General features: G+C 37.4%; 1 protein-coding gene across 1 annotated transcript in view; it reads left to right on the top strand.

Annotated features, from left to right (window-relative positions):
• The window catches only part of TRPS1 (transcriptional repressor GATA binding 1), a 236,542-nt gene extending 221,551 nt beyond the window's left edge, over positions 1-14,991 (top strand). The window contains 3 exon segments of the mRNA XM_084751232.1: positions 5,263-5,385; positions 8,359-9,396; positions 9,398-14,991. Of these exon segments, the coding sequence (XP_084607358.1) occupies positions 5,263-5,385; positions 8,359-9,396; positions 9,398-9,421 (1,185 nt within the window). The 3' untranslated portion in view covers positions 9,422-14,991.
• Positions 14,992-15,592: the final 601 nt, after the last annotated feature.

Raw genomic sequence — 15,592 nt, 5'->3', positions numbered from 1 at the left:
CAATAATAAGCAAATATTAACTTGTTTCTGAAATCGTGGACTATTGCATATTTTTACAAGAGCTCACCAATTCAATTTTCTGATTAGCAGAAAAAAATTTTTATCCCCTAAAATAGTTGTGTGGGAGGGAAATGCTTTGATCAAGTTTCCATTTAAATTGCTTTTCGTGATCATTGAATGGTCTCAGCACTTCAGCCCTGTGCCTACCACAAAGTTTTCAAGATTCCAGACCATGAGAAACTGTGTATTGCTTAGACCCCAGCTTGTAGCACAGTGCCAGGCACATGCTGGACACTCAATAATTCTTCCCAGAACTGAATTGAATTAAACTTACCACTGCAATTTTATTACTGCAAAATTGAACCAGAAGGTTCTATCGTAGCCATCTGTGTATATCCCTAAAATGAAATTTGCAAAGAATTCTTGATATAATCAAATAAACACAGAAAATATTTAAAGAGTTAAAAATATTTGAGGCACATCCAGGCTAACAGCATGTATATCAAATTTCAGATTGATTCGATTTAAAACGGCTAAGATATAAAACCATAAAAAATGTGAGTAAATACTCTCCCTATCAAGGCTTGTTATATAATTACATGGTCCCAGAATGGTTCTTATTCATAGAAAACTATTATAAAAGATCATTTTTGCAGAAAATTCTTTGCCAGTGTAGACTTTCGATATCTTAGAAATGAATAGTCTTGTCTCTGAATGTTAAACCACTTGCATAAATAATTCAATCAAAATTTCTCTTTATTAATCATGTGAATTCAGTCCTTAATAATGAAACATGAAAACCCTAAAATTTTTGTTACTGGCTGATTCTCAAGTAATAAAATAAACAATAAAAGCAGCTGAAACAATTTCAGTTTCTTTTCTCCCTTGTGTCATATCTGGATTAACCAATAAGTGTGCCAAATCTCTACATAGAAAGATAAATAGCTAACCAGAGAAGCAAGCCCTTGTCTGAGCAAAGCTTGATCAGATGTTAATGACACTCAGATAGAGATTTGATGTGAACATAAAGGTTAAAGATGCTTCGTTTTTATTGAATTGTTCATTATAGATGGTTGGGGTGTTTCTTCTGTAGAAACTGACAGATGAGTTGACTTTATGTAGGGTTTAGGTTAGAAGGCAATCTTCCATCACTCTTCCGTCACTGCAGCTTCCAGTAAACCCCATTAGAAGTAGAAGATGCACTTGGACTGAGATGACATCTTCTGTGCATGTCCCTAAGTGATTATCTTTCCTTCATTCGGAGAGAAAAGACTGGTGCTAAATACCTGCCCAGGGAATAGCAGGTGGTGTATTCCACTAGCCACCATGCCTGTAATTGCATCCCCAAGCATTGCTCTCATTCCAGACCTGTAATTCCCCACTCTCTAGCATAGGGTCAAAGCAGTACATGTTATTACTATCTCTTAAGAGCAGCTTGTAGGAAATGATGAAACTTGTAATTTAAACCACTCATGGGCATGACGCAGGATCATCAGTAATGTATAATAATGGAGAGCTCCTGCTTTGGCCTCACCTGACCTACCAACTCCAGCATCTACCAAAAATTAGCATCACTACTTCCTGAAAATAAATGTAAAAACAAGACTAGACAGTGTATGATTGATGTGATTTTATTTCCTATAGCATAATTGATTGTTTCTTCCTAACTCAGATTAATTATGTCAACCTGAGGGAAACATATTTAATTTTTATTTGAGAAAAAAAGAGTATTGATGGTGAAAATAATAACATGCAATGTTACTTCTTCCAGCACTTGCCGTTTTGGTTTTGACCACTTTAAATAGTCAACGACTGTCAAAAGACACGGTTTCTGTTCTTAGGAAGATCATTGTAAAGGATGAAATCTATAATCTCTAAGAACAAGACAAGCAGGGTGGACTTTGAATCCATTCCATTAGTAGAGATTTCCTTTCTTAGAGCAAAGCTTGTTTTGAAAGAGGGGCAGAAGGACCTCCCCTACTGTCTGTTGGTAGCTGGCTGTTTGTCTGCCCAGGAGTGGAGTCAGGGGTGCATACCCCAGAGAAATACATCCCTGTATCCATCCAGGGTTCTCATCTGTGTGTGGTTTTGAAAGGTGAGGTTATGTGGCTACAGATCTGGAGATACTGTCCAACTTTTCTACCTTTGCTTCTGCTTGAAGAAGTTCTGTTGCCTCCAATACATGGTTCTGCTAGGGTTTCAAAAGTGCTAAGCTTGTTGAGATGAGACTTAACATCTTATGTGTGAAATATTTCTCACCTCCCTCCTACTCTCCACCCAAGCACAAGCAGGCATCTACTGAATAAGAGGTGTGAACACCTAGGTATTCCACTCTGACTCAGTTTTCCGTTCTCACAACTGATAAGATATATACACATGTGAAGTACATCAGATGGTGCATAAGTGGATATGTTAAGCCTGTCTTGAATGTTCAATCATGACATTTAAGGCAATGAAAACAAAACTAAGAATTTTTTTTGACTCATAAAAAAAAAGTAGCCACAATTAATTTCCTTTGACCAATACCTAGACCTGCTTGGCATTTACCAGTCAACTCGCTTCATGTCTGCTATGTTTTAATAGTATCTGCTATACAGTATGACTACACTGACTCTCTCATCAGCATACAGCTTACCCTGTAGACCCAAGGGACAGTTCTGCACTGCAAGGTTAAGTAGCACTTCCCAGAATAGATCCTAGTAAAGGACAGAAGCAGCTTTGAATCCTGTAGCCTCACTTCTCAAACTGAATGTAACTTCTAAGGTATTTTTTTTTTGAGTTTGGGAATTAAAAATACACCTGATATATTTAAAATAAAATATGGCTTATCCTAAGATACAGGGACCTTAACTGAACTACATGTGACTGCAAAGTGCATGATAAACTATGGAAACCACGGCTTGAATTTCAGGATCTCCCAGGCCCCGTTGCTAATGAAGGGCAAGAGAATTAGGCACCAAACTGTGCAAGGATTGAAATGATCACTGAAATAAGAATTATACCCACTTTGGCATGCTGAGTCAGGCACCCTCCTCCCCCCCCCCCGCCCCCCCCCCCCCCCCCGCCTCTCCGCATAAGAAAAGGAAAGCAAACTGGAGTCAATGATTTCACACTCAAACCTGAGCAGAGCAGCCTAGGCCATATATGTCAATTGGTTTCCATGGGACGTTAATAGGGACTGTGTGTGGCTCACATTGGAGCTGATTTGCCCTTGAGTTACTTAGATCTAGGGCAATGATAGGATTACACCGTGAAACATTCACAGTTAAAACCTAAGCAGCCTGCCTTCAACACCCCCCCCCGACCCGCCCACATCCCTGACACCATTGCTTCCTTTGGATAAATGGTGCTGGGATTGCTTCATAAGAGCAAGCTAGAGTTGCTAGCTGGTTTCCAGGTGGCAGCATGCACTCTTCTTCAGCAGCAGACCCCAACTGGAACCCACAGACCTCTGACTCCGATATTTGATGTTTATGTTTGATGTTTGATGTTGCTGTTGTAGAGATTTGGAAACTCCCAGTGCCTTCCTGGATCTGACTGGGGGCAGCAAAGGGGAGCTGGAGATTATCTTTGTGAAAATCTAGTTTTTATTACATCACCTAAAGTGCACAAACTGCTACACTAATGAAATCGTGTTCTTGGTTTAAAAGGGCAATTGTTAGCCTGACTTTTGTGCTCACTAAAAACATTCCCCCAATGTTGTTAAGTTATTGCTCTCATTTCGGATTTTTATAGCTGTGCAGCTTAGCAGCCATCATTTCTTTACCTTTCATTCATTTTCCTTGTATTGATGATTAATGGAGGATGTCGAATGTTAGAGTGAGCAGGCATCAGCAATTGCAAGATCATAATTAGTTTAGCTGACGAGGGCCTCTGATAGCACTTGCATCTGGATGGAAAAATTACCCTATAGGGAGCTGGCTGCTCACCAGGTCTTTTTAGTGATAGATTGTGAAACACCCGATGAATCAAATGCCCTTTCAATGCCAAGAAAGTGTTCCAGTCTCGAAGCCAAAATTATGTCTGCAGAAAGCTTTCCATTTGAAATGTATCAGAGTACAATTATAACCATTGTATTTTTTTGGCAGGCGTAGCACTCCTCTACAGTATAGACTCTAGTTAAATAAATTGCCTAAATTTTATGAATCCCTGAAATTTTGACTTATGGTGTTTGTAATATTTAATTTATAATAAAATTAGGTTACAGCAAGACTTTTTCCACTCCTTATCTCGCATGCCTATTTTATCATTAAAAGCTTTGCTTCCTAGCAAAAGCAGAGCTGAGCCACCCTTTGAGCAATTTTTTTTTTTGCAAGAGTATTCCATTTCCTGCCTGTTCCTATTTGTGCCTACACACAGCCTGACTTTTGTTTCAATGAGAAGTTCAGCAGAAGCATTACTTGGTTGCAAAAATGCACCCAGCAGTCCTAATTAGCAACTTTTAAACATTCTTAGATAATCTTTGAATTTGGTGATTTCACAATTCAGACCTCCTCAATCAACATAGTATTCAATAAACTCTATGGATTTCCAACTTGAATGTCAGATTAAATAAAGAGCCAGTGACAGGACCGTATTGTCTGACTTCAGCAGACACCTCCTATGGGTTTGCATCAGCAATACTGTACTTCTCCTAGGCAACAGTGTCCAAAAGTCCTCTCAGGTTTGGGGAATAGAGGCGGTTCCATGCAGATTTCATGACCACAAGGGAAACCCCAGAACAGGCAGATTTTATTCTCCTAGTCCTTTTGTTGTAGGAATGACATACAAAAAGAAACCAATCTGGTTTAGTGTTAAATGAATTTCCGTGGTGGATTGTTCTAACCTGTATTCAAAGGCTCAGGTAGCATATTCCAAACTACTTTAAACATATTGCCATGTGCTGTCCCTTTTCCTTCTGCTTTGACCTCTTTTAACGATATGTTTTAGAGTTGAGCATTTAGGAGCTATCATTAAAGGCATGCAACCCGAAGTTCAAAAAGTTAAAGCTGTTTCTGTGAAAAGCCTTTGGTGTTCCACACACCTCATCCATCACTGTAGGGTTAATTATAATGAAAATCAGTGGTGCCTATTAAACACAATTGAACCTGACCTCATTATGGGCAGTGTGGTTTTATACTGTCATTGTTGCTAGTCTAAAGACAAAACTCCTGGGTTGATTTGGTCATACTCTCTGGATCATGTGATTCACCTCTGACCTTAGTTTTTTTTTTTTTTCTTTCTTTTTTTTTTTTTTTTTTCTTTTATTCCCTTCTGTTTCAGAGGCGAAGAGGCTCCGGTGTTTTTTGTGCCAATTGCCTGACCACAAAGACCTCTCTCTGGCGAAAGAACGCAAATGGCGGCTACGTGTGCAATGCATGTGGTCTGTACCAGAAACTTCACTCGGTAAGACGTCATCCCAGGACTTCTTCAGGCGGATCTTGCACAGATGAGCTGGACTGGCCCACGGTGGACACATTCTCTTCAGTCGGCTGTGCTCTTTGTCTTTGCAGGGTCGCTTATACAGTCATGTTGGGTGTGCATATGATCTGTTGTGAAAGGGTCTTAGACATTTGGGGAGAGACATTCGAGATTGCTAGTAATGCGCTTTGCTTCTTTGACTTAGCAGTGGAAGGGACTGATTTCTGGGAACACTTCACACTGCAGGTAGTTGAAACGCCTCTTAACTGAATTGGCTGGAACTGATTTAGGTGTGAAGAGAAACCTCAAAAATCAAGCAGAAGGTAAAGGGAAGGAGAGAAGCGTTCTGGGTGTTCACATCCCAGCTTGCATTTGGAGATTTAAAGGACCATTTTTGGCTGTTGGCAAGCTAGCCAAGCACTAGCGTGGGGCAATGCCACACGAATTCAGGGGGACTGGGCTGCACAGGGGAAGGGACACAGGTGCTCTGTGTCTGAGATCTCCAGCTGGCTTTGGCTCATGGGGGAGATTGGAATTAATTTCATCCATAATTTTGGTTTTATCGCTGTAATGGAATGTAAATGGGCAGATCTCACCATTTAAGCAGGAATTTTTAAGTTCCTGAAGAATGCTCCTATAGTTTAGACAGTACATCTGTTGACAAGCACTGACTTTTAAAACAGCAATGTACCACTTAGTAAACAGAAGTGCTTTTCCTTGTGCCTTTTCCCACTTTATTTGGCATTTTACCACAGCTCTTAGCACAGGCCAGTGAAAAGATTGCAGCAACAGGGAATACAATTTGAGACAAAACATCTTCATAAGTGGACACTGGAAACACTTTTTAAAAACATGCCCACTGCCAGCAGCAGTGCTAATTGAGAATCCCATAAAGCCCTTAGTCATTAGCATGAAGTTGGTAGAAAGACCCTTACTGCCACTTTACTTTTTTTTTTTACCCTCACTTTTGCATCACAGCAACAAGCCTCTGTTTAATGAGCACTGACATTGATGGTTTTAATTGAACTTTGGCCAATCAACAGGCCAAGAATTAATTAAATTGCTGCTCAGCCAAATTATGATAATTTAACCACTGTTAAACACACCAAACTTTTTGAAAAATTATTTTAATATTCATCTCTCCAGAGGCAAGATGGTCTCAGGTTTGAGGTGTTTATTCTATTTTACAATAAATGAAAAAATATAAAAATTATATGCATATAAAAACTTAGAAAACAAGTGCAAAATTGTAAGAAGTAATTAAATTCCAGGCTTCAGATTAAATACTTTTATTTTTAACTATAAACATAAATGTATGTGGCATATCCAGTCCACATAGGGTTTTTATTCTGAACTTCATAATTGTATGCCCAGTAACAAATGCATTGTTTTTTCTTTCCATCAGTCTTTCAAGTGAAAATAGAAATATTCTCCCAAGTTTCTTATTTATATTGTTTTAATATCAAAAACATTCTCTTTAGTGTTGAATGCTAAATATTTAAGAATTGTTCACAAATTGTATATTTACATATGCAGAAATTATCAATAATATTTTGGAAGAATCAAACCATCTGAATATTCTCCTGAAATTTAGTCTATAAATGTACATTGATTTAGCATACTTACTTATTTCACTTTACACATCAAATTTAGAGTCCTTCTGAAAGCACATTTTATAGTCTTATCTGCAAATTTTAGCTATGAAATATTTATATGTAAAATATAATATATTCACAACATTTAGTTATATAATATAAACACCCTATTGAACATGAACATATAATTCAAAACTGAATAAAATACCTAAACTGAATGGAAGCCAATATTCCTTTTAAGTAGACTGGAATGACATTTCAGGTATTTGAACCAAAGCTCTAAGGGCATCTAGGATTTTCAATTCACAGCTAATGCTTCAGCTGTGAAGAACTAAGGAATACACAGAGATCATTCAAACAGGAGAATACAATTAAAGCCAAAATATTCACATGATGGTTTACTGAAATTTTCCATATAGTCCTGACAATAGTTTGGGCTTGATTATGTATGTTCTGATATAAATATCAAACATTTACCTTTGCAAATCTTTATAAAGAAGTATGCATTAGTCAGCTTAAAACATGACAAAACACCTTAGGCTGACTGAGTGGCTTAAAACAACAGAAACTGATTCTCTCACAGTTGTTGAGGTTGGAAGCACCAGCTTGGCTAAGGTCTGGTGAGGGCTCTTTCTAACTTAGTCACCTTCTTTGCTGAGTCTCTGTGTTCTGTAGATAGCTCATTTTTTCTCCCTCTTCTTGTAGCTTAGAGTCCTACTGGATTAGGGCTACATTTGTTTTTGGCCCCCTTTTAAACCTTAATTTCCTCTTAAAGTGACAATTGTGTGCGCCATTTTTGATCCATGAACTGAACCACGTGGGAAACACGTTTTAGTCCCTAGTTTGTACCAATGCATAGTTTTTGTTTGTTTTGTTTTTCACTACTGTCAGTATTTGTCTATCAAATTACTTTGTTGGCATAGCTTTACATAACTCAAGAGCTGAATCTATTTTAGAAAAATCATTTCTTCAAGTAGTTGTGCTCACTCTCTTTTCATCAGTGGTGAGTGTCCCACATCTACTGAGTCTGAAAAAAGGTGCTTTCAAGAAAATGTAAGGCTTCTGCCCTCCACCCTACCCCTGCAAGGAAGGACATGATTTGCTTAGGTTAAAACGCTACATTTCGGTTACTTCTTCTGATCCTGCTTATGGCATTGAGAGAGAGAGAGAGAGAGAGAGAGAGAGAGAGAGAGAGAGAGAGAGAGAGAGAGAGAGAGAGAGAGAGAGAGACTTAGCAAGTCTATAGCATAAATGCTAGTGTCACTTTGAATTTTAGTGTGGTTTATAGTTGAGAGGAATTTTTAATGCATTTAATGTATTTCTTAACGTTGCTCTTCTATGTATTGTGTATGTTTCCCTACAGACTCCCAGGCCTTTAAACATCATTAAACAAAACAACGGTGAGCAGATTATTAGAAGACGAACAAGAAAGCGCCTTAACCCAGAGGCACTTCAGGCGGAGCAGCTTAACAAACAGCCGAGGGGAGGTAGTGAGGAGCCGGTCAATGGAAGCCCGCTGGAAAGGAGGTCTGAAGATCACTTGAGTGAAAGTCATCAACGAGAAATGCCGCTTTCCAGCCTAAGTAAATATGAAGCCCAGGGTACGTTGACTAAAAGCCATTCTGCTCAACAGCCAGTCCTCGTCAGCCAGACTCTGGATATTCACAAAAGGATGCAGCCCTTGCACATTCAGATAAAAAGTCCTCAGGAAAGCCCAGGAGATCCAGGAAATAGTTCATCCATATCCGAAGGGAAAGGAAGTTCCGAGAGAGGCAGCCCCATAGAAAAGTACATGAGACCTGCAAAACACCCCAACTATTCTCCACCAGGCAGCCCTATCGAAAAGTACCAGTACCCACTTTTTGGACTTCCTTTTGTACATAATGACTTCCAGAGTGAAGCTGATTGGCTGCGGTTCTGGAGTAAATATAAGCTCTCCGTTCCTGGGAATCCACACTACTTGAGTCATGTGCCTGGCTTACCAAATCCTTGCCAAAACTATGTGCCTTATCCCACCTTCAATCTGCCTCCTCATTTTTCAGCCGTTGGATCAGACAATGACATTCCTCTAGATTTGGCGATCAAGCATTCCAGACCTGGGCCAACTGCAAATGGTGCCTCCAAGGAGAAAACAAAGGCACCATCAAACGTAAAAAATGAAGGTTCCTTGAATGTAGTTAAATCAGAGAAAGTTGACAGAAGCACTCAAGATGAACTTTCAACAAAATGTGTGCACTGTGGCATTGTCTTTCTGGATGAAGTGATGTATGCTTTGCATATGAGTTGCCATGGTGACAGTGGACCTTTCCAGTGCAGCATATGCCAGCATCTTTGCACGGACAAATATGACTTCACAACACATATCCAGAGGGGCCTGCATAGGAACAATGCGCAAGCGGAAAAAAAATGGAAAACCTAAAGAGTAAAACCTTAGCACTTAGCACAATTAAATAGAAATAGGTTTTCTTGATGGGAATTCAATAGCTTGTAATGTCTTATGAAGACCTATTAAAAAATACTTCATAGAGCCTGCCTTATCCAACATGAAATTCCCTTTTTTTAAAAAATTTTTTCTTTCTTTTGATGAGTAGGTTACCAAGATTTTAAAATGAAACATATGGTCAGTGAGAAATAATGGAAGTGATAAACAATTAAACAAACAAAGAAACAAAAAACCTAGAATCAAAACTATCTCACCTAATATATACAGGGCGATCTCTATATAGAGGCCCACTAAATTATAGCTATTTTGTTTGTAAAGACACAAATGCTGTCGAGAATTTGAAAGAGTTTACATACTATCATAAGAAAGCAGTATTAGGCTGGCTATTGTATTGGCGCATTTAAAAAACAAACAAACAAGCCTGTAATCGGTTACATACATTTAAAAAAAAATGTCATGCAATCCCAGCCACTTGAGGAGAAAATGAATTTCCGGGGTAATGGAAGGAAAATGGCACCCTCTCTTTAATTAGGCTCCTCTCATTGACCATGTTTCAGTTTTAGACCTCGAAATGTGAAGTGTGGTTAGGCTTGTTGAGTGAGCAGTAAGAAATTGTGACAGTTGGGGGCGTACTGTTTTTTGGCCAGCCCTGCCTGTACATACACATACACACCCTCTTTGATATTTTTGTCCTTTAGATGTCCCAGTACTTGGTAGTCATTCTGTTTGCAGTTTAGATTCATTTTGTTCGAATATATCCACCCTTAAAGACAATGTCCTCAGTGCTTATGTAGTAATTTTATTTTAGCCAGGTATTTCTTTCGTGTTTATGATGAACTGGTTTGGAATTTTTTTAAAGCCTCCTGTTGGTCACTAATCTCACTTGGCACATTGTACCTAAAGGCATCCCCCTCACTTCAAAAGATGAGATGAATATTAATGTCAGGCCATGGCTTTAATTTGTTCAGAACACACGGTATTTCTCCACAAGGTAACCTGCTGTATTTATTTATTTTTCTTTTGGTTAAATATAATTTCCAAACGTTGTGGTCAGGCAGCATGCAAGGTTACGTTACCACAGACTGGCAGTTGGTATATGTACCAATGATCCCTTCATTAGATTTATACAGGTTTAGTTAAGTAGCATTAAATAGAACTCTTAGAAGTATCTCTTCATAGTACTTTTAATACTTAAGGCTTTGTAAAAAAAAACTATCCACGAAGGGAGAGCTCCTCAGCGTAACTGCTCAGGGAAATAGGGCTAAATAATTGAACATTAAATAATTGGTTTAAGGTGCTGTTAGTCGAGCCTCAATGCTTGCTACAAGGATGTATGTACAAGGACTGACTTTAATAATTTGCATTATATTGTCCCAACCAGTAGTTTATTTTTTGCCACGGAGATGTAGAAGATATTACAAGCTACTGGATGCACTGTCAGATTAACTTATTTCATTAAAGAAGTTGGGAGAACAAATAGGAAAAAAAACTTATTTTTCTAGTAAATATTAATGTATTACATTTCAAATAATGGTGCCTGACATATTGAATAATTATTTTCTACAGTGTACGTATGCAACAAAGATGTTCCATCATGCATTAGAGTCAGTTCTGGCTCTGCCTAGCTGTTTACATTTGCAAATGTAGCAAACAAGCAAACAAGGTAATGAAGCAACTATTTCTATTGCAGTAGGTATCTTTAGTGTGTATGTGTGTGTGCGTGTGTGTATGTGTGCATTACAGTTGTAAACGGTAACATGAAACAAAGGAAGTTCTCAATGTAATGGTGTGGAAAACAAGAAGGAAATGAAAATATTTTTATGCCTACTTAGGATAAAGGGTAGCACTATTCATTCCAAGTACTTTTTTTTTTTTAAATTTAAGCTCTTAACTCCCATTGTTATGCTTAAAATGATAAACATATATCCTCTTTTTATTGCTTTGTCGATGTTTCAGATGAAACATTTCAGAAAATATTTTGATAAGTGTTGCTGGAATCTGCAGCACTGATGTTTTTATTGCATTCTGTAGTCGCATTTGCACTCCATTTTTACATTAATTCCCAGTTGCTTTGTATTTGTTTTGTTTTGTTGGGTTTCGCTTCTTTCTCACAACGCAGGTGTCTCATTTCTTAGAGTTGGATGGCAGGTAGAGTTAACCAGTCTGTGACTGTTAGAGCAAATGAAGTTAAACACATCTTCCTGATGTTTTGTTGTCATCTTCATTCTCGCATTTTGTTTGTTTTCATGTTTTAAAAAAAAGAAAAAAAAAGAAGATCTAGAGAAAGAAAAACAGTCCTCTGCTTTGGTTTCATTGTTAAAGGACCCTATTCTGATCTCAGCTGTCTGTGGCGTAGCTCTAATATTCACAAGAACTGAAAAAAAAAAAAAAAAAAGAGGTGGAATGAGGAGCTTTGACATTCAAATGACTTGATATAATTTATCTTAGGAATTTTGGTGTATGCATCTCAGAATATAGTGGCATATCTGAGAGGTGACAAAGATCTAAAAAGGAGATTTCCCAAACAACAATATTTAGCATTCTTAGTAAAAAGAATAACAAAATGCACTGTACTGATCCTCAAGGCTCATTATATATGGACTGCCCAAATCAACAAAATACCAGAAATTTGGTCAACTTGGGCAATATTGCACATTACATCTTTGATATCCTTATGCAATTTCTTCAGTGTGTTAGACACAGTAGATTTTTCATTGTTGGCATACATGCCTTTTGTTTTTCATTCCATTACTTTTTTTTCCTCAATAAAACTTAGTAGCAATGATTAGCATTGGAAAATACATATCACTGTGCTTGGAATATTTATAATCAGTCTACTTTCAGTAGATTGTTTTTGGATAGCATCAGCATGTTAGATCTGATTCCGTATTTCTTTATTATTAATTACTTTATTTTCATGTTTGTTTATGTTATGGATATTTTGGTAGAGCAAAGTTTGGGATTAAAATGATGGACATTTATAATAACACTAAAACCCTTCTTTTTTGATGACCTGAAGCTTTGATTCTATATTTCGAAATGTATTACAAAGATGACTTTTATTTTTAAAAGCCTTTGAATAGTTTTGTCTTAAATTGTGAAGGATTTTAAGTGAGCTACTTAGGTACTTAACCTTTTGGAAGGACTTTCAAGATGATTTTGTAACTTTTTTCTCTTGGGAAAGTCTTCTGGAACACCACCTAAAGCAGTACGCCATTTCCAACCTGCAGGTCTTTTCAAACTACTTGTTGATTTTAAATTGTGCTCTGGCTCCGACCATCTCATGCACACTCTTCCTTTTCGTACATTTCTCTCGCTCTCACTCACCCCCATGAAAATACTGTTGTTTGATATAACAGCATAAAAAGCCAGCCCACCTCGGAAGATTGTGGATTGAGAGAGACACTACAGGACTCTAAGAACATGAGAAAGGGATGGAGTTCACAGAGTTAACACATGCTCTCTGGTATACAAACAACAAAGAGTTGCCCAGTTCTCTCTACATGACATATTGAGATGTGTGTTGTTGTTTTGGTTTTTTGTTGTTGTTGTTTTTGTTGTTGATTTTCTTTTCTTTCTTTCTTTCTTTCTTTTTTTTTTTTGTCTTGTTTTTGTTAAATCCACTTTTAAGATAGTGATGTTCTGTTCTAAACTTTTCTCTTTTAGTAAAGGTAGAGTTTAGGAAGCAAGCATGGGGATTCTTTCTGAGATAATAATGAGAAGAAGAAAACGGTGATTATCTTCAAGAGCTTTTTGTGGAAGCCTGTGGTAGCACATCCTGTTTATGATTGCACATGTGCACATAATCTATTATGATCTAATGCAAATACAGCTCCAAAAACATTAAATGTATATATTTTTAAATGCCTGGGGAAATGGTTTTTCATAATAAATTGAAGATGATCCATATTGCTATCAAAATACTTATTACCCTCTTGCCGTGTGGCTGTAAAATATCACAAAGTGACCTGTCTTGAGACTTGTGTACTGTCTGCCTACTTAGTTAACAAATATTAACACCTTTTTGGAAGTGGGGACATCTGCCATCTGGAGGTGGAATGGTGGAGTGAATATGCTGGTGGTCTGGTGGTCATAATGCATGCTGCCTCTAGGCCATATGCCAGCCTCTTGCCCATAGTTGAGATGAGTTACACTGTCTTTGGTTGAAGTGCCCCAGCAAAAATGACCATAAGTCATCTTTGGTTACCCAATATGCAAAGGCTTTCTAACTTTGCTAAGATAAGTAGAGCCGAGGAACTGTACACCATGAATATGAGCCTAAATGTACCAAGCAAAGTTAGGTATTATTAAGTGTACCCGGCCACTGAATATTAACCGGCAGTGATTAGAAGTAGCCCGGTGGAGATCAGCATTCTCATAGGTTTGGCTAAGGGCAAGAGACATTAGCTTCTTTGCAGAGTGCTTACTTTTGCTTGTTGGTTGCTGGTTCAGAGTGTTCTTGTGTGTTTCTGGTCACAGTGCAGCAGTTTCTGAAGGATTTCCACTTATTCACAGTCATTGGACCTTCTGGAGGATGAGAGACAGAAATGTAGCAAGGAAGGGATGAAGAAAATGTGAAAATCAACAGTAGTCTACACAAGGAAATAGATAAAATATGCTCATGTGTTCTCTTAGAAAGTATGTTTCTCTTGAAAGAAGAAGCTAGTGTGGTAAGCTTAAACTATCCTGCACCAGAGCAAAGCAAGAGTAATTACCATAAAAAAAAATACTTAACCTTCCTCAGACCCACAAGTCCCAAAACTGGATCCTGGTGTTAGCCCTTTATTTCCTCAATACAATGACTGCGAAATATCACTCTTTCTTTCTGTGCCTCAGGTTCCTCAGCTGTAAAATGGAAAAGTATATTAATAATAATAATATTAATGTTAAAAATAATAATGGTAATGTAGTACTTCTTTGTAAAGCACTTTGAGATCCTTGGTTGAAGGGCACCACAGGAGTGTCAAGTATTATTATGTGGCCAAGGGGGTTATTTAAAACTCTGGTTCCCGAGGGCCAAGAAAGTTTGGCATCATTTTTATTAAAGATGAGCTGTAAATATCTTAACTAAACAGCCTATAGTGTTGGCTATGAAGAGGCAAGACTATAACAAGGCTGATAAGACCATAGTTTCTTAATGGCTACCAATAAGGCACGTGTCACAATAACAAATGCTGAATTCTTTAGGGTGTAATATTTGACAACATGATTGATCTGGGGGTGGGGTGGGGTGGAAAACATCTCCAAATGCCAATGTAAAACTAACAGCAATATTCACCAGCAGAAAATGTCTTTCCTATGGAATGATTTCATGTTGATAAGAAAAAGCATTCAATCTGTAGTCCTGATTTGAACATCAGACTGTGGGGTATAATAGTTCTGTTCTTTCAACACATGGGATTTTTTTTTTCATTTTATTTTATTTTGTTTTCATAGTGCATGTTCATTTCTAATCACAACATGTTCTTGGTGTATTTCTTATGCAAACAATCTTCAGGCAGCAAAGATGTCTGTTACATCTAAACTTGAATAATAAAGTTTTACCACCAGTTATCCATGACGGCTTTGGTATGGTTTATATGGATTCACTTTCATCCATGAAGCAAAAGAAGCTGCAGATCCTTGTAACATATTGATGGGCTCTGAATTTAAATTATGAAACTGAAAGTAGATCACCGTTTAAAAAATATATCACTAAGACTTATTAAACTGCATTTTTTTCATCTTGTTTTTTCTTTAACCAATCTGTTATAGATACATTTTCTGCTAAATTCTTTTTAGGAAGAGTCTTAATACTCTTTTGTTTATTTCAAAAGCGTACTGAGTATCTGACATTCAACATTGAGTACTGGTCTGCTAATAATTACCTTTCAGTATGTAAATACTCCTTTTTAAGAAATATAACTTTGATTCTATTCAGTATATCCATATGCATGTGATGTGAAGATCCTGATAAATATCTCAAAATTAAATTAATATTTTAAAAATGTTTTTGCTTGTAGTAGCATTAATGAGAACAGATTCCCTGAAGGGGGATTTTGAAAGAGGGAAGAAGCAGGTAAAATCCAGATAAGGAAAAGGTATGCAAAGATGAACCTTTTTTAACTAAAAGGAAAAAATAAATCACTGCAAAGCAGGTCATAAAATAAATAAA

Source organism: Acomys minous (assembly GCF_964271855.1).
Source record: "Acomys minous genome assembly, chromosome: 12".
Classification (NCBI taxonomy): Eukaryota; Metazoa; Chordata; class Mammalia; order Rodentia; family Muridae; genus Acomys; species Acomys minous.
Note: the sequence above shows the minus strand (reverse complement) of the source record. Positions and strands in the feature narration are given on the sequence as shown.